At 33.0% G+C, this 19,505-nt stretch overlaps 3 protein-coding genes and 1 pseudogene across 3 annotated transcripts; 3 read left to right on the forward strand and 1 right to left on the reverse strand.

Annotated features, from left to right (window-relative positions):
• Nucleotides 1-5,314: 5,314 nt before the first annotated feature.
• On the forward strand, nt 5,315-6,054 carry LOC122722306. The gene has a single exon (XM_043952792.1). The coding sequence runs from the start codon at nt 5,728-5,730 to the stop codon at nt 5,938-5,940; it is 213 nt and encodes a 70-aa protein (XP_043808727.1). The 5' UTR covers nt 5,315-5,727; the 3' UTR covers nt 5,941-6,054.
• A 248-nt stretch (nt 6,055-6,302) lies between these two features.
• On the reverse strand, nt 6,303-6,898 carry LOC122722307 (annotated as a pseudogene).
• A 2,571-nt stretch (nt 6,899-9,469) lies between these two features.
• LOC122722308 lies at nt 9,470-9,965 on the forward strand. The gene has a single exon (XM_043952793.1). The coding sequence runs from the start codon at nt 9,690-9,692 to the stop codon at nt 9,894-9,896; it is 207 nt and encodes a 68-aa protein (XP_043808728.1). The 5' UTR covers nt 9,470-9,689; the 3' UTR covers nt 9,897-9,965.
• Nucleotides 9,966-15,515: 5,550 nt separating this feature from the next.
• Nucleotides 15,516-19,505, forward strand: LOC110604602 (protein NUCLEAR FUSION DEFECTIVE 4). Its single transcript, XM_021742842.2, has 3 exons — nt 15,516-16,088; nt 17,692-18,623; nt 18,720-19,505. Exons 1-3 carry the CDS (start codon nt 15,753-15,755, stop codon nt 19,222-19,224), a joined length of 1,773 nt encoding a protein of 590 aa, XP_021598534.1. The 5' UTR covers nt 15,516-15,752; the 3' UTR covers nt 19,225-19,505.

Genomic DNA, 19,505 nt, shown 5'->3' on the forward strand with positions numbered 1-19,505 from the left:
AGGACGGGCATCAGTGCCCTCGTCCTGAGGTGGCACTCCAGTCAATCTTGCAGATCGACGAGTTCCTCTCATCCTGTTTTCTGAAAGACAGCACACATAGCACAAACATTAGCATCGTATGGTTCATGTGAAAACACATGAACCTGCATCATAAACATAGCATACATATCATAGCATCAATGCACATGTATATAATCATGGCATTTCACGTCATCATACAAGACAGGACTCTACATCCTATCCTAGTGGACATGATCCTTCCTATTGTGCTTGACCTCCTATAACCTCTATGAGCCCAACACTCTAGGTCCGACCATATGAACCTAGGCTGCTCTGATACCACTCTGTAACAGCCCGAAAATCCGGACCGCTACCGGCGCTAGGATCCAGGTCGGCGTAAGGCCGCCGGGACCCGTAGCAAGCCTGACATATAACCTGTAAACCTGTAAATCCCATACATGATCAAACAAACTCAAAAGAATCTGTAAACATTCTCATAGATCAACCAAGCTCAACCTGTTCATTACATAATCATAAACATAAACCACCACTGGAGTCCTCATCAATGCTCCAATGGGGTATCTCATCATACATTGAGCTTGGACCGTCATGAACATCATAAACATATCTATAGATCATGTATCAAAAGGGACAACAATACCCATAGGGTCAAGCACAACTATAACCTCAATATATCTCATTACATATCATGCTATAATCTTTTACATTACATCATAGTACAATTGTCATGTCCACAACCTAACTATTACATAAACATCCTTCAAAACTCTGGCTAACCTCCTGGTCTACCCTGTACCTGCACATCTGGGGTTAGGGGAGAGGGGTGAGCTACAAAGCCCAGTGAGCAAAATAGGAAAAACATATATTAAAATTTCATGCTTACATGAAATGCAACACATCACAAACATATCACATAAGGATGGTATTGTCACCTCTAGTCCTCTACATTCCAAAATGCCGGGACGTAGAATGGGTACAACCGGACTTCCTCTTACTATAACATAACATAACATTCCAATATGCCAGGGACGTAAAATGGGTACAACCTGATCTTTCTCTTACTCTGGCCGGGACGTAGAATGGGTACAACCGGCAACCATACCATAACATGCCTCATCATAACATATCAAGGACTAAAGGATCATTCAATGCCCATCCACAACATCATCAAGTATGCAATGCAACATATTCGTGGAATCTAATGCAAACAACCTAAAATATCACATGGCATTCATGATGCATGGGTCATGCTCAAAATTCATATTTCATTGATTTAAACTTAAGGTTTATTCCACTCACCTCTGGCTAGCTCAGACAAACTCTATAGCAGCTGGCTCACTGCGGGGGTCCTCGGTTCCTCGGGTCCGAACCTACACAGGTGGACTCCAATGAGGGACCAAACATACATAAACATAACTCTAATATACTCCCCAAAAACCCCCTAAAACATCATGAAATAATCATAGAAATACATGCATGAAATGGCTGAACAGGGCACTTTCGGCGGCAGGTTCGGCGGCCGAAAGTCCCTCCAGAGCCGAAAGTCAGGCACTTTCGGCGGCACCTTCGGCGGCCGAAAGTCCCAGACAGATCCGAAAGTCCTCTTTCGGGGGCAAGTTTCGGCAGCCGAAAGCTGCCTCCACAAGAGGGTTCGGCGGCCGAAAGTCCCTTCGGCGGCCGAACCTGAGCTTCTCCCGAATGGCAGAAACTCAGCTCTCCTATGCACATTTCGCCTCCCAAGCTCAAATCATGCATACCACTCAACCAAAACATGCATACAAGCTCCTAGGGGCCTTAAACAAACATATACCCCAACTACAACACTTCAAACATACTCAAACATGCCACATTGTTCACAAATCACACAAAACCTAACATAGCTCAACTAACTTAAACATGCCTTTCTACCCCATAAAACTTCATAAAACTTATTTAAAACATACTATGAGCTTAAGATCGGCTCTTACCTCTTGAAGATCGAGAGAGAGACGACCTAAACTCGGAGATCCAAGCAAATGAGCTCCTGAGTTTCCAAAGTTCCAAAACTTGTTTTAAAAGCTCAAAACTTGCAATGAGAGGTTAAAACTTAAGAAAAATGGAGGAGATTTGAAGAAAGAACACAAGATTTGGGGAGAGGGAGGTCGGAAGCTAGCTGTGGCCGAAAATGGGAGAAAGCTCGCCCATTTCGGCTAAGTGCCCCTTTTATAGGTGGCTGGCCAGGCCACGTTCGGGGGCCGAAAGTGCCTCCGCATGCATGCCATGTTCGGCGGCCGAACCTGGACTTCCCTCACTCATGCTTTCGGGGGCCTAACGTGCCTCCAAAACGCATGCAAGTTCGGCGGCCGAACTTGACTTTCGGCGGCCGAACCTGAGTTTTCCTCCAAAGACTTTTCATGCAAAAACTCATTTAATCTCATACTTAAAACCATTAAAAACATGAAAACATTTCATAAAACATGCTTTTACCCTTCTAGAGGTTTCCGACATCCGAGATTCCACCGGACGGTAGGAATTTCTGATACCGGAGTCTAGTCGGGTATTACAAGTTTGAACCAGGAAAAAACTTCCATGGTGGCGATGCATTAAATCCAGAACGTTTGCCTTACAGCTGTTCGAAATCATGTTATGCATAGCATTGTGATTTGTGAGGTTTTTACTTTATCTATGAACATAACTTGGACTACAACTCCCTTCTCTCTCTTAAGTCTTTTAGAGCCACTGGTTCGCTTCTTGTTTGTGAAGCAAAACCTCTATTTTCTTGCTGGATTCGTTGCCGTTCCGGCATCTAACGGGTATATGTCCCTCCAATGGCGAAAATAAAACTTTTACCTAAGGGGCAAGAAAAACTAATTTCTATCAAAATTGATTGTCCTTTTATATTATTTTAATTTTATTTATTTATTTATTTCTATTTTTTAAAAGGGACTCTACTATTATTAGTTTATTACTTTTAAATATTAACGTGAAACCTTTCAACTGGTCTTTTTATTTGAGTCCTACCACTTTCTTCTTGAGCTTACATGGGAGAAAAAAATTCACTTGCCAAATGATTGAAGTTACTATACAAAATTCAAGTGATCGATCGCCCACCATATATTGACTTCAGCTTCATCACCGGCTCCCTCCACTTGTCCGAAAGTAGATTTTTTTTTTTTTTCTCCTTGCCCTTCAAGGGAAAAGTGTAAATAATTTTTTTAATATGTGTGGTTTTGGCAGGATGTGGTTATGGTGATGGAGATGCTGGTTTGCAAATGGAGCTCCTCCAGATTTGTACTCAAAGTGGCTTCTTCTCCAACAATGGATACGGCGGTGGCTGTGGATGATTGATGAGTGCGACTTCTCTCTCGTTGGCTTTAGTCGTCTTGGAGTCTCCCTCTCTTGACTCGGTGGTGGAAGCTGGAGTTGATTGAAAAAAAAATTCTCCTCTTTGTGTGGCATATAGTTCTCATTGCTCCTCCTTGTTCCAATGTTGTATGTGTTTCCCCAGCTGCTAGCTCCGTTCTCCTTTGACCCTGGAAGTCTCCATCGAAGGTAGCTCAATGGTGATCCAGCTTCCCTAGTCTTCAGTTTATTGTGTATAGCTTTGGCTATTGTAATTGGAGAAACCATTTTTTTCTGATCGGTTTCTTCGTTGGCGGAGGCAGCTGGAGCTTTCACAGTAGGCAAGCAACGCAATTCTTGGTTGATGCTGGTTCAGAAAAACAGGTCAAGTATTCAGCCAGGTCTTAGAGTTACTAGGTTTTTGGGCTTTTTCTTTTTGTAGGCTTTAAGATCCTTTATCCGATGTGGTGTTGTGAAAGACCTTGAACCTTTTTTTTATTAATCTTTATTCATCTTTGAGAAGAAACAATGCCATGGACATGTGCCATATTGTTATTAATTTTTTTTTCTTTTCTCTAATTCATCACAAATAAAAAAAAAAACTCACATTTGCTTGCAAAGAGCATGAACCAATGAAAAATAGGAAGCATCTGAATCTCAAAATAATAATTATCATAAGGAAAAATTACTCTTTAGTCCCTCAGGTTTAACGTAATTAACACTTCTGTCTCTCTATTTTGGCGATCCAACACTTAAGTCCCTCACTTTCTCTTCCGTCCAAATTCGTAGTCCTTCTGTTCAAAATAGTCGTTTAGTCAAAGAGTCAAAGGTGAGAGATGAAATTTTTTACCAAAAATACCCTTAATGAACTTATTATTGGTCCTTCTCTAACTCTTGCAACTGATGTTTTTAGGTTTCCATTCTTCACCTCACAAACCCAACTCTCCCTCATATCTCTACTTCTCATTATTTATTATTATTATTATCAGTCTTGTGGTTGTGGGTCTTTTTGTGAGTTGTTTCTATTTCTGCAAAATATACTTGGTTCTCTAAATTCTTCTCTTCTCATATGACCAAGAAGAAGAAGAAGCTTTGAATCTGCACTATCAGCTGAATCTAATTCTATAGCCATCACCTGGAGGAACTACTTCTGGGTTCACTTTTTCAGCAATCCACATGCACCAATTGCTCACCACTTGTGCAGAGCTCATCTCTCAGTCTGACTTCTCTGCCGCTCACCGCCTTATCTCTGTTTTGTCTTCTCGTTCTTCACCTTATAGTGATTCTAGAGAGAGGTTGGTTCACCATTTTGTTAAAGCTCTCTCTCTCAAACTTAATCCCCATGCCACTGCCATTAGCTGTGCCTTGATGAATATTGGAAATACTACTCTTTCTGTTGGCGCCGCTGGCGGTGGTAGTAGTGCTGCTATCGGTGACGCTAATGTGGGTTATTCTATCTTTCGCTAAACTAAATAATCCCATTTATAAAGTTCAGCCATTTGACTGCAAATCAAGCTATTTGAGGAGATGCGAGGGAGAAGAAGAACGAAGAGATTTTGAGAGGGGTTTTAACATTATTAAGGGTATTTTTGGTAGAAAATTTTATCTCTCACTTTAGACTCTTTGACCAAACGGGTATTTTGAACGAAAGGACTACGAATTTGGACGGAAGAGAAAGTGAGGGACTTAAGTGTTGGGTCGTCAAAATAGAGGGACAGAAGTGTTAATTACATTAAATCTAAGGGACTAAAAAGTAATTTTCCCTTATCATAATGCAACAAAGGAAGCATTTCCACTACACCTAAGAGGTAATAGGATTGAACTTTAAACATGCTTGGCTCATATTTGTTTCTTTAATAAAGTATCCACATCATCAATTTCTAAAGTAAGCAAAAAGAAGCCTTCGAGCATACAATTATTTGTATTTAGTCAAAAAAAAACAAAGAAGTTAGCACTTTTTTTTCTTCCTTTTCATACCCATCAGGAAAATTCAACACAAATGCTCGAAATTTTTACACATCCGAATGCATAATTCGATCAATTCACATTATTGAAAAAAAAAATTATCTAAAACATAATAGGATCCACATATTAATATTATATTTTTTAATTGGTTGCATATATAAATTAATTTATACTGTAAAAATTTTTCATACAAACACATACCTTTCCCCCCCTGTCAACCTACCCTCTTCTTTCTCACTAAGTATCGCATCCCCATCTCCTTAATCACCAAGAAAATTACTCTCCTTCTCTTACAAGTCCCTCTTACATATTTAATTCCCACCCGTCTTTTCTCATGTGTTCTTCAAGAGAAGAGTGACTGCAAAGCTTTCACTTCTGCATCCAAATAACTGTATGCGTGTGACAGACAGATAGAGAGAGATGAGTGCTGATTGGGGACCAGTTGTGGTAGCAGTGGTTTTGTTCATCCTATTGTCACCGGGGCTATTATTCCAGCTACCAGCAAGAACAAGAGTTGTAGAATTTGGGAACATGAACACTAGTGGAATCGCCATTCTGATTCATGCTGTAATATACTTTTGCATAATCACTATCTTGATCATTGCAATTGGTATCCATATACATGTTAATTGATTTCAACATCTGCGCCAACAAGGTTGGCTCCTCTCTCTCCCCCCCTCTTAATTTCTTTCCTTTTTGTACTACTTCTATACAATTTTCCCTGCTAAATTAATTTTCTCTGGTTCACATCCACTTGTTAATCAATTTCCAACTTCAAAGTCTCCAGTAATTTAACAGCAAGTCACATATGCATTTAATGTTTATTCAAATCGATGGTTTCACCACCGAAGAGAGTGAAAATCAGAATGAAAACGGAGATGTCAAATGAAGAATCACTGCGTAGGTTTATGTTCTTAAGAGTATTCCCAATTCCCAAATGAAAGATCTGTGATCTAAGCTTTTGTCTTTGATTCTGTCTAGAGTAATCAAATTAATTAGCAGCCAAACATATTCCATAAAACACAATCAGTTACAACGTTTCAGCCAAAGGAACATTTGAAAAAAGAAAAGAAAAGAAGGCATGGCGAGCACAGATCTTCATCATCCAGAAAAAGGCGACGGCGGACTTACCGGTTGGGTCGGGTATGGGTCCGTGATCATCCAGTATAGATGTGGACGTGAACAGCCAAGATGAGAATAGCGTAGAGAGCAAAAAAGATGAGAGTGTGAACAGCTATAGCTTTGCCGTTAGTTTTCATGCTTCCAAACTACAGCTGCCGGCTATTTCCCGGAATCTGAAAGAGAAGTCCCGGAGTCAGAAGAATGAACAGCACCACACCAATCAGTACAGGTCCCCAGTCTGCCATTTATAAATAAGCTCCTTGAGATGGAAAGATCTGAGATTCGATTAGGTCGCTGCTTGAAAATTTTGATTAGTTGTTTTTGAGATTAGTAAAGTGAAGTAGTAACGGTAGAAGGAAATTTGTTTTTGAGGGTATGGCTCTGAATAGGGATGGGAGTGAATGAAGGGGACAGTTGAGTTGGGACATGGGAAATGTAACTACCGGTAATAAAGCACAGTGCGAAGTGACCTCAAAAGAATAATATTCCACCCTCCTATTATTCTTTCATCTTTCCTTCATTAATTATCTCAAAATTATTATTAATTTTTTTAACAAAGTTATTAAATTTTATAGTTAATTTAAAATAAGTTTTTTTTATTTTTCATTTTTTAGATATTATTATTTTTATTAAGAATTTTAAAAATATTTCGATCATCACATATAATTTCTATATGAAAGAGATATTTTTCGTATACAATCCAATCAATTTTTAGAATATACAAATCTTTTTAACGGATTTATGGCAACAGTTCTCGAACAGTTAATGTATTGAACGATTTGGTTACTAGTTACAATCGGATATTTTATTTTTATGAAAATAAAAACTTAGTTCTCGTATGACATTTTTTCATAATTTTTTATATTTTAATGGTACTTCTCAGTTAACATATAAGGATTGGGAGGAGATCTTTCGTTAATATAAAAGAGTCATGTGTCTGTTTCTGTGGTTGTTTTTTCTTTAAATTTTATTAATTCGATTGTTTCGAAAGGTAATGTTTAATACAGATTTACTAGTTATTATTCGTTTTCGAAATCGCAACGAAGATATAAGTTATGAAATCTTATTCGAATTTTATCTTGTAGAAACTATTTTCCGTGGATTTATTCGGAAGATTTTAATGATTTATATTTGAGAGATGAAAAAGAATGAGAGATATATTTATCAAATTATCTTATATAGGAGTTTAACACATACAAATATTTTTATCAAATTATTTTATGCAGGAGTTTAATTTTGAATAATTATAAATTTTTATTAAATTTTAAAATTGATATTTCTGTTAGATGAATTTGTCATAATACTAATCTACCTGCTCATATTTTAATTAAAAAATTTATCGGGTATAATTATCTCTTTATTTGGGATAATATCTCTCATTATTTGATAAAATTTTATAAATACAATAAATAGTTTTACTTTTAAAAACCATATTTTTAATTTTATTTTATTATAAAAATAATTTTTTATCAATTATTATTTTTTAAAATAAATATTTAAATTTTTTAATTTTTAATAAAATTTAAAATGTTTTAATTTTTTATTAAAAAATTAAATTTTACGACTATTGGAATATCTTTAGTTGAGTATTTTAAAATATAAATAATTTAATTAATTTCATAAAAACAAGAGAACTTAAAAATATTCTACCCTTCTTATTTTGCGCTTCGCTTCCCTAGAGGCGGTGCACGTGAAATCAGGATCTTCACCTTTATCAAGCAAATTTTTTTATTATTTTTTATAACCATTGACTGAAGTAGATTCTTTTGAGAAAATCCCACTTTTATCCTTCAACTTTATGATAATATTTAATTTTATTCGAAATTAAGATTTTGACTCAAATTAGTAAAAATTATTAATTATATCTGTTAAACTAAAAAAAAACAAATTGAAAGAAAAAAAAAGTTCTGGAAATGAAACGGATCAATTGCATTAGAGCACCAATTTCTCTTCGGCGTCTCTTGATCTCAAAGAATTCGCTGATAAAGGGAAAGTGGCCCTAGCGATTTGTTTACTGTATCCTCATTTCAGCGATTTGTTTTCTCTGTTTTCATCTCAACTCTAAAAAAATCTCTTGAATTGAATAGAAGAAAAGTAATAAGAAAAAGTATATTTAGTAGGTTTAACGATTATAAGGGAAGAATGGAGAGATATGAAAATGAAGGAAACAACTAAACAAATACTTCTAGTCACAATAAATTTTGAAGCTGTACTCTTTCTCTTGCATTTGAGATTAATTTGATCTTTGCATTCTTTGAGATCCCTTTAGAAAAGACACGAATCGAGTAAAAGCAAGAAATATTTAGAAAAATCAAGAATCAGGTAAAACACAACACTATATATATATATAGTATAAATAAAATTATTACAAAAAATTATACATAAGCTAATCTGGCTCTCCATCGTGATATTAAAATTAAATCATTCTCATCCAATTTATATAAACGTCGTAGTATAAATAAATAAAATTTTATAAGAACTGCATTATAATATCACACCATAAATCCATATACAGCCGCTTCTTAACAAATATTTTCCCAAAACTCTGCCAAAAACCAGTGGCTGCATCACCCCAAATTTGTAAAAGCCACAAGACACGGATTCCTACCCGAGTCCTATCATATTTCTACCAACAAATTAATAAAAAGCAAATGGAGGAATAAAATTAAATAAAATAATTAATTAAACTAATGGAATAATCCAATTCCACAATAGCTAAGCATGCAACAGATGGGACCTACCCATCATCTTTCAATCCATTCTCTTTGAATAGTATATATGGTGGACCTCCTTCTGAAAAGTTTATGCCATAATATAAAATCCGTATGATCATAATCATAATAATGAACGGTGATGGTGCTTTCCACCAATGAGATGCCAGTTGCTATTATCCATCAACATAGCAGAGAAATATTAGCGATAATTATTTTTAAATAATTATTCAATATTCTTTATTTTATTAATTAAAATGTATTTTTTATTTTTAATTAATTTTAATTATTATAATTTTCAATGGAAAATATTGGATAATTACTTGAAAAATTGACATAATTCCTGCCCTTCGGTCCTTGGCATCTGCTACTTACAAGAAGCTCTGAAATTGCTGATAATAAGATAAGATTTGTGATGCTGATCTTTAGCTTTATAGGAATGAATCCTATTCCCTCCTCCATAGCTTGAAAGCTTTTCTTTTCTTTTCTTTTGTGTAAATATATATATATGCTTGGCTTGATTCTTGTGCTTTGAAGGGAAGAAGAATTATGAAGGACTGGGCTGCTCCTCTGATAGCGGCGGCGCTGTTTGCGTTTCTGTCGCCGGGATTGGTGTTTCAGATTCCAGGGAAAGAAGGACCTTTTGAGTTCATGAAAATGAAGACTAGCTTAGCCTCCATATTCGTCCACATGGTTATCTATGGTTTGCTTCTTATTTTGTTTTTTGTTGTTCTTCACATCCATCTCTATGTCTAGCTATCTACTATTGTAGTTGGGTTAATTTTTCTTCTTCTCCTTTGTTGAATACACAGAATTCCTTCGATACATGTTTCTTGATTTGCTTCTTTATGCTTTTTAACTGGGTTTAATCTGTTGGCTAAATCACTTGATTAATATACTCAGTTCAAGTCTTCATTCCTCTGATTCTAAAAAAAAAAAAAAAAATTATCAGGTAATTCCTGCTCAGTAGAGATTTATTTGCACATAATTGTGTTAATTTTTTAAAAAATTTATTTTAGACCGTTTAAAAATTATGATCACATCATTCTTTTATTTTGTTTCTCATTCTAAATATACTAAAACCACAAAGTATACTTAGTTGATATTAATATATTTTATTTTTAAAATTAAAATTAAATAATAAAAAATTAATTATTTTATTACATAAAAAATATTTTCTAAATACAACATATTTTTGAAAAACAAACAGAGGCTTATTTTCATCTCTAAAAGAAATAATAATAATTCTATTAAACTACCTAGCTAAATGAAATAGAAGAATTTGCAATTTAATTTAAATTTATACAGATCAAGTTACAAAATAATTACTTCTTACTTAAATTTAAGATGAAAAATTGTAAAAAGTATATAAACTTTAAAAATTATGACTTGATATATATAATATTAGAGCAAATTGACAGTAGCAGTTGAGAGAGAAATCCTCAGAATTGTAGAGGAGGCAGGCTATGGCTATGAACCAAAGTACATGTGGACTTCAACAGCTAACAAGAAGATGCTAATGAGAGCAAAGTAAAAGATAGAGTGAACCAGTATGGAAATTCCACTTGTTTCAAAATTTCCGAACTCGATGAATCTGTGACCACTGGTACCTGAATCAGCAAACCTGGAGTTAAAATTATAAATAGCACAACAGTAACGAACACAGCTCCCCAATCCGACATCGTTCCGCTCTTGTCGGATCTCAGCTGCTTGTGATCACTCTGAGCTGATCAATAATTGAAAATGGATTTGACTGGGAGAGAGATGAGATTATAAGTTGAGGTGAAAGTGTTTGTTGAAAAGCCAATATTAGAAAATGAAGCAATTCCAATTGGGATTCATTTTCATATGCCGCTACGCCACAAAGGAAACTTCCGCGTAAATACCCATTGGTAGGCTAAAATGAGTACAACATCTCATATCTGGTTTGCTCAAAAGCAACTCCCCTCCTTTTTTCTTCATTCAATTAAAATAATTATATAAATTTACACATTTTATAATAGTCATTGGTCGTGTTAAATCTCATTATTATCAATAATTAGTATCAATCCGTTATATATAAAATTGTAGTATTGAATAGTTCCTCTATAGCTAGCAAGTAACCTGCGTGGGCCAAGCGCAAGTCTGTCCACAGCCCATATTCAATTTAAATTTAAATTGTTTAAAAAAATATTATTGTTATTATTATTATTTCATATTTAAATTTAAATTAATAAATTTTATTAAAGGCCTTAGTTTATTAGATCAGATCCATCCATATTCAATTTGTATATTAAATTCAATTATTTACCAATTTAATTCAAAACCAAAGATTCGTATTAAAATGCTGGATTATAGGTAGAGCTGATCCTTGGCATATGAAGGGCATTAATTTGTGACGGAGAAAACGCATTTTTTTTTCTAATAAAATCATATAAAATGTGATTATTTCTTGCTAATTATGGCTACAACGTACATCATCAATTTTTCGTTCATTAAATATAATTCGTATCAAATAAAATTATTGAGATTTGATAATTCTAAACTTTTAAAAGAAATTAATCTATGCACTTATAGGCTTAATCCGTTAATATAATACATTTAAATAAATTTAAGAGATCGTTTAGTCTCTCATTTTAAAAATAAAAAATAAAAAATTAATTTATAAAATATTTTTAATTATTAAAGTCAAAGTCAAACTTTAAAGGTTTTTTAATAATTTTTATTCATTTAATTGAAATTAAATTAAAGAAAGATATATTATTTAAAATGATTTTAATTTTTATTAATTTAAAATTTAGTGGTGAAATTTGAACGACTTTTTGTAATTTAGTGAAATATTTGATGGTTGCTATGAGAATGATTCTCTTTTCCCTTTAATATTTACTTTTTTCACAAAGATATTGATATTTCATTTGAAAGAGGCTAAAAAGCCCAATAGCTTTGGAGCCATAAAAGACCAGCAGTTCAAAAAGGGTAAGCTAAAAAAAAAAATAATTAAGTCCAAGTCAAACCCAACCCAATAAATAAAATAAGCTCAAAATTTAAGAAAATCCAACAGAAACCCTAAGGAGCCAGGGCGGATGAGGATCCAAGCAATTCTTGCAAGGGCATCGCTCGTCTGGAGATTGCTGTCAAGAGAACCCAAAAACCACATGTCTGGAGAAACGTTATCGACAACCCAAAGTAGATTCAATACAACCAGTCCACCAGAATTCAAAGGAGGGGAAAAAATCCACATGCAAACTCAGTCCTCAAGAAACTATGACAGAAAAGAAAATGACTACTAGGCCACCAGCAATAGAGAGAAATCTAGGGAGATCTTTAGAAAACGAAAAAGAAAAAAAAGGGAGAACTCTCCCAAGAAGGGAGACACAAAGTATAAAATAAAAATGTAAGAGAAAATTTTAACATTGAATTGGAAATAAATTTTAAAATTTAATTTTTCAATTTAACCTAATTAGTTGACATTAGTAATATAATAATAATAATAATAATAACAATAATTTTATTTAATTTCATATTTCAATTTAAATTGTCAGATTTTAAAAAAATTAATCAACTCATACGAATTATGTAATTAATTGAAATGATATTTTTATATGCTTAGAGGAATGCACGTGAGATGCGTGGGACAACAGAAAAAGAAAAGGTGGGGTAAACGCAGAATTCAAATTATGAGAAATAATTTCAAACTTCTTTTTTCATTGCTTCGAATGATGCATGCCAGCAAAAAAAATTTTAAAAAGCTGGAAATTCATTCAAACTTTCACATGTCATTTTTACCGGGAAAAACTGGGAAATAATTTCAAAGCACGAAAAGAAAATAATTTCAGATGATGATGGGAGATTTTTTTAGTAAAAAAAAAGCTGCTATGATTTTAATTTTTTTTTAAAAAAATTATTATTTAGTTTTTATAATATTAAAAAAAATTTAATTAATTTTTTAATTTTAAAAAATATATTAAAATATTTGTAACATTTTTAAAATTATTAATTAGTGTTTCTATTAATTTTATTATTAAATATTTTACTATTTAATCATTGTAATTTAAAAAATATTTATTAATTAATCTCTTAAATTTTTAAAAAATGTATTAATTAGTTTTTTAATATTAGAAATGTTTTAAATTTTTTTATAATATTTAATAATTAAAATTAATAAAAAAATTAACTGATAAATTTTTAAAATATTAAGATTTTTTAATATATTTTTTAGAATTGAAAGATAAATTAATTAATTTTTATATTCAATAATTAAACAGTAATTTTTAATACTCAATCAATTATTTAAATATTAATTTAATGAAAAATAAAGCTTTAAATATGCGTAAAATAATTAAACTCCAAAATTGTTAAAAATGTTCTAGTCCAATTCGAATTTATTACATGTATTTAAAATTATTTATTTTATGAAAAAAATTAAATAAATTTTTATAAATTATATATAATTTTAATTAAAGTTAATAAAAAATATTTTTAATTTTATTATTATTACACTTTATATTTTTTATTAATTAAAATCTAACATTTTAAAAGTATTTCCATAATACTCATAGTTAAAAAACTGAATGAATTACCACGTTAACGTCATATTATTATAATAGATCAGTAAAATTTAGAATTAACAGTAAAAAAATTTTATATTTTATTTTTTTTCAATTTCAATTTATATTTTTATATTTTTTAATTAAATTTTATCTTTTTAATATTTAACTAAATACACTCTATATAATTAAAAATTTTAAAAATTATCAAATAATTCTTTTTACTATTAAATAAATTTAAAAATATTTATATTATTATATATTTTTTCAAATTTTTATCAATAATTTATTTTAATTTTATTTTAATTAAAATCATTATCAATGAATTTTTATATGTTTAATATACTTACTATTTAGCATTTCATTAAAAAAATAATCTTATTAAATATATTAATTATGAAATATTATTAATATTATTAATTATTTATTTAATTAAATAATAAAATAAATAATAATTGTGAGTATTTTAGTGCATAGAATATTATACGTAAATTTTATTATTACTAAATCAATAATTAGAGAAATTTTGAAGTTAAAATAATTAAGTGAAATATAGAATAAGCCAGTCAAATTAAAGAGTATTTTAGGTTTCACTAATTTTGATGGTCGTGCCTTATACTCTTCTGCACCGGAAACGATCTTCCATATTTTAAGAGATTGTCCTTTGGCAATACGATTATGGAATTAGCTTGGTGCTGAACAAATTGAAAATAATTTCTTTCATACCAATGATGTGTTTAGGTGACTGACCTCTAATTTACAGAATATTAATGCTCAGATCAATAGTGTTTCTTGGGATATTGTGTTTGATGTCGGTCTATGGTGGCTATGAAAGTGGCGAAATTCCTTTGTCTTTGATCGTAATTCTCACCACTCTGAACTCTCATCGGATTTTATTTTGAAGGAGACTAAAACGGTTCAAGTGGTGGCATTGCAAAGAGACTCGTTGCATAAGGATGAGTTGAAGTATTTATCTTTCATTGCTTGGCAACCAGGTGACTTAGGATGGGTAATTAACACAGATGGTAGTGTGAATTCTCATGGTAGAGGTTGTGTTGGTGTCTTTAGGGACCATTTCCTGGTTTGGTGGTTTTACGCTTGCTTTGGTAGATATGATCATTTGGAAGCGGAGTTGTGGGAGATTTACAGTGCTTTAAGATTGGCTTAGGAAAGAGGGTGGAAGAAGATTGAATTACAATCTGATTGTGCAACTGCTGTGACTTTAGTTTAAAGACAATGTCAATGATTTTTCAGAATTTCTAATTTATTAAGCAACATCAATAGCCTTTTATAGCAAAGTTGGGAGGTGAAAGTTAAAAAACATTTTAGAGAAGCTAATAGTGTTGCGGATGACTGAGCTTGTGGGTTCGATAATTCCGACTGTGAGACTGACTTACTGCTAAATGCAGATTGTATTGGGGTTGTTTGGTCTAAATTAATTTAATTGGGATCTCCCTCCTGTATATGAAAAAAAGGATATATATTAAATATAAAATAGTTAAATTAATATATTTGTTTTAAGTAATATTTTGATTGAGAATATTTTTTTAAATATAATGCACTTTATGGGTAATAAGTAGTATTTTATGTTTAGTCATATATTTATAAGATTATTAATAATTTTTTTAATTATATTTATTTTAAAAATATTAAATTTTATTAAATGTTAAAAATTATTTTGAAAGATAAATAAAATAAAATAAAATATATATTATTATAATTTAAAAAAAAAATATTTAATAATTTTAAATAAAAATTATGATACGAAGAGAAAGATGTATTTTGCTCCCTCAGAGTTCAGACACGAAGATAAAGAAACGAGTGGCATTTATGCAAATACGTCCTCACAATTGGACAACGCACATTTCGTCGATGGCGACTAAAAATAGCATATCTTATATCATCGTCATTCTCCTCAGAGACCCCTTTGTTCTTTTGCCTAATGAAACTACATTTCTTTCATGAAAAGCTTATCCACCCTCCTCTGGATATTCACATTTCTCTGTATCTATATCGTTCTACTTCTTTTTTCAGAGAACTTAATTGATCTCAAAAGTTAGGAAGTTTTTTTTGGCTGTTTTTGGGAATGGGTGAGTTTCAGGAAAGATTTTCTGGCTTTTTTAATAACAGATGGCTGGTTTTTGTGGCTGCAATGTGGATACAATCGTGTGCTGGTGTTGGGTATTTGTTTGGGAGCATATCGCCAGTTATAAAGAGCTCGTTGAACTATAATCAGAGGCAGCTGGCTAGTTTGGGTGTGGCTAAGGATCTTGGGGACAGTGTTGGATTCTTGGCTGGGAGTTTGTCTGAAATCTTGCCTTTGTGGGGTGCTTTGTTGGTTGGTGCTTTGCAGAATCTTGTTGGATATGGATGGGTTTGGCTTGTTGTTACTGGTAGATCTCCTGTTTTGCCTTTGTGGGCTGTAAGTACCTTCTAATCTTCCATTTTATTATGGTTTTTCTTTCCGACATTATTTCAATCATCATTTTGTCTGTATTTAATTCAGTGAATTGCCTTCTGAATTTCTTTGTTGATCATTTTTGTATTTATGAAAAATTGTCTTCACTGGAAACTTTGTCCATTGAGTCTACAATTTTGCTGGTGTTTTCTTCCTTCTCCAGTTAATCTACAGTGTTGCTGGAGTTCCGTATAGTTATGCTTTAGTTTGAAGATTTAATTATCATTATGAATAATTAGCAAGAATGTGATGCAAATCATCTATTTCCTTACTGTTCTTTTGTTACATTTCTGTATTTGTTTCTGGTCATGCACAAGATTAATCTCCATTTTGATTTTATGGAATTTGAAAATTGCATTTTACTATTGCTCTTCTTCTTCCTTGAAGGGGAAAGGATGAGGTTGATGCAGCAATCTTTCTGATATTTTCAATTTGCTTTACTTTCCCATCAATGGAGTGCACTATTTGAGGCTGATTGGTTTGGCAGGAATAGTTGTATTGGAACATATTTTGTTCTGTTTTTGTTTTTTATACAACTTTCTTGGGGAAATTGATTTGCAGCATGAAAATATAAGCTCTGCATATGCCCTCAGGCTGGAGAAAGGAAAGGGGCAAGTGTTGGCATCTTAGGTGCATCTCTCTCTGCATAAACTTTTTAAACTGTCGATCGAAAAAAGCCTTTGCATTCTTCAACATTAGCTGTCATCACATGGCAGAGTGAGCACTGGTCCAGTTTAGCATTGCATACAGACTGTAACTTATAAAACAAATTATCCTTTTTGTTTATGTTTTGTCACTATGCATCCAGCAAATATATTCTAAACTTTTTCTTACATAAACATATGATCTGGAAACCCTTTTTTCTTTCTTTATTATTGCTTTTTTTTGGGCCCAAGGGGAATGCTTTCATAGAAATCATGGATTACATCATACATATTATAAACCAGGTTCCACATGTTGTAAAATAGTTTCTCTATTATACAGTAACAAAAAAATTGAAGCTTTTCCTATGGCTTGTGCAGAGTACATATGGATCTTTTACTCACTAACTAATTATTTTTCTATTTATTGGAGGATCCTATCTCATCTCTTTCAGATAAAGTACCTACTGAACTTCTGATATGGTGACAGTAGTTGAATTTGCAGTTAATCTATATTCTCAACAAAAGAATATTATGAGGGAAAGAAAGAAACAAAGTGGAGACTGACACATTGTTTGCACAGGAAAAATTATTTATCATATGAGCTACTCCAGTTTGCCATCTTGGTTGTGATATAGGGGGTTTTAAGTATGATTGGACTTGATTGTATCATGAACTGTTCAGTTTTCATTAAGCATTTCAATTTTTGTAGATAGTATGGTGATTGAAAGATTATATTTAACAATGGTGAAATAGAGTTGATATGGTCTTGGCTGTCATAATCCGTCTACTACAGGAACTGTCTTATTTCTATTAAATTTTTTCCTTCTTCTCATATACGTAGTTGCTTTTAGAGACTTTGGGAAGAATTTTCAATATGGTCTCTTATCTTACCTTTGACAAGTTGTTTTAAATTCATTATGCAGATGTGTATTCTTATATTTGTTGGGAACAATGGTGAAACCTACTTCAATACAGTTTCTCTGGTTTCTTGTGTACAAAACTTTCCCAAAAGCAGGGGTCCTGTGGTGGGAATACTCAAAGGCTTTGCTGGTTTAAGTGGTGCAATTTTGACCCAAATATATACAATGATCCATTCTCCTAACCATGCATCTCTCATTTTCATGGTTGCAGTAGGGCCAGCAATGGTAGTCATTGCTCTAATGTTCATTGTAAGACCTGTTGGAGGTCACAGACAAAGTAGAACATCCGATGGCTCGAGTTTTACATTTATATATAGTGTGTGCCTTCTATTGGCTGCTTATTTGATGGGGATCATGCTTCTTGAAGATCTACTTGATTTGAGCCACACTGTTATCATAATTTTTACAGTGGTTCTGTTTGTCCTCATTTTGCTTCCCATTGTGATTCCTATTTCATTGAGTCTTCTCCAAGAACCAAGAGATCCAGCAGAAGAGACTCTTTTACCTGAGCCACAGAAACAAGACGCTGGGAAATCTGAACCTTGTGTGCCTGAGGTAATATTCAGTGAGTTGGAGGATGAGAAGCCTAAAGAAGTAGACATGCTTCCAGCATCAGAGAGGCAAAAGCGAATTGCACAGTTGCAGGCAAAACTATTCCAAGCAGCTGCGGAAGGAGCAGTGAGGGTCAGAAGGAGAAGAGGTCCACATAGAGGCGAGGATTTCACCTTGATGCAGGCATTAATCAAGGCAGATTTTTGGCTTATTTTTTTCTCACTTTTATTGGGCTCTGGATCTGGATTGACTGTGATTGATAACCTGGGTCAAATGAGCCAGTCTTTAGGGTATGATAATACACATATATTTGTATCCATGATTAGCATCTGGAACTTTCTTGGCCGTGTTGGAGGGGGTTACTTTTCTGAGATTATTGTGAGGTAAGAACTGATTCATTTTCTCTTGCATTCTGAATGTATTTGCATGCCAATTCTGATATGGTTAATCTTCTAACTCATCTGTTTGACATTCTTCAGGGACTACGCTTATCCAAGGCCGGTGGCGATGGCCATTGCACAACTTGTTATGGCTGTTGGACATGTATTCTTTGCTTTTGGGTGGCCTGGTGCAATGTACATTGGTACTTTACTGATTGGCTTAGGCTATGGAGCTCATTGGGCAATCGTGCCAGCCGCTGCATCGGAGTTGTTTGGGTTGAAAAAGTTTGGGGCCTTGTACAATTTCCTCACTCTAGCAAATCCTGCAGGTTCTCTTGTCTTCTCTGGTCTAATTGCAAGCAGCATTTACGACCGAGAAGCTGAAAGGCAAGCTCATGAACACTATCACCACAAGTGGAATGCAGGATCAGCCTTTCCTGGGTTTCGTATGGATGAACCACTGAAATGTGAAGGTGCTGTGTGCTACTTCCTTACTTCCATGATTATGTCAGGTTTTTGCATTATTGCAGTTGTGTTGAGTATGATTCTTGTGCATCGGACTAAGATTGTCTATGCAAACCTCTATGGAAAATCACGTACCTGATTTTGGGAAGAAAACTAGACCAGTCTCTTATAACTATGACTACTACATCCATTTTGCGAAAATATTCATATTTTTCTAGGAAGACAAAGACAGCAAAGTCAAGCATACTCCAGAGAAACTCATCATGTTAAGTCTCTGAGTTTTTTTACTGCTTATCTACAAGATTTTTACCCTGTGTGCAGCCATTTAGTCACAGAAAATTATGTTTTGCAATGATGAAAGGTATGTATAATTTATTTGTTATACTTGAAGAATCTACTGATGATTTTGCTTCATTCTTC

Source organism: Manihot esculenta, chromosome 17, assembly GCF_001659605.2.
Source record: "Manihot esculenta cultivar AM560-2 chromosome 17, M.esculenta_v8, whole genome shotgun sequence".
NCBI lineage: Eukaryota > Viridiplantae > Streptophyta > Magnoliopsida > Malpighiales > Euphorbiaceae > Manihot > Manihot esculenta.

What these genes read in the sequence shown, in the direction of transcription:
- LOC122722306 (XM_043952792.1), top strand. Translation starts at nt 5,728, where the DNA reads ATGAGTGCTGATTGGGGACCAGTTGTGGTAGCAGTGGTTTTGTTCATC.
- LOC122722308 (XM_043952793.1), top strand. Translation starts at nt 9,690, where the DNA reads ATGAAGGACTGGGCTGCTCCTCTGATAGCGGCGGCGCTGTTTGCGTTT.
- LOC110604602 (XM_021742842.2), top strand. Translation starts at nt 15,753, where the DNA reads ATGGGTGAGTTTCAGGAAAGATTTTCTGGCTTTTTTAATAACAGATGG. An exon ending in CTGTTTTGCCTTTGTGGGCT is followed by an intron (nt 16,089 to 17,691) that starts GTAAGTACCTTC and finishes TTCATTATGCAG; the next exon opens with ATGTGTATTCTTATATTTGT. An exon ending in TTTTCTGAGATTATTGTGAG is followed by an intron (nt 18,624 to 18,719) that starts GTAAGAACTGAT and finishes GACATTCTTCAG; the next exon opens with GGACTACGCTTATCCAAGGC.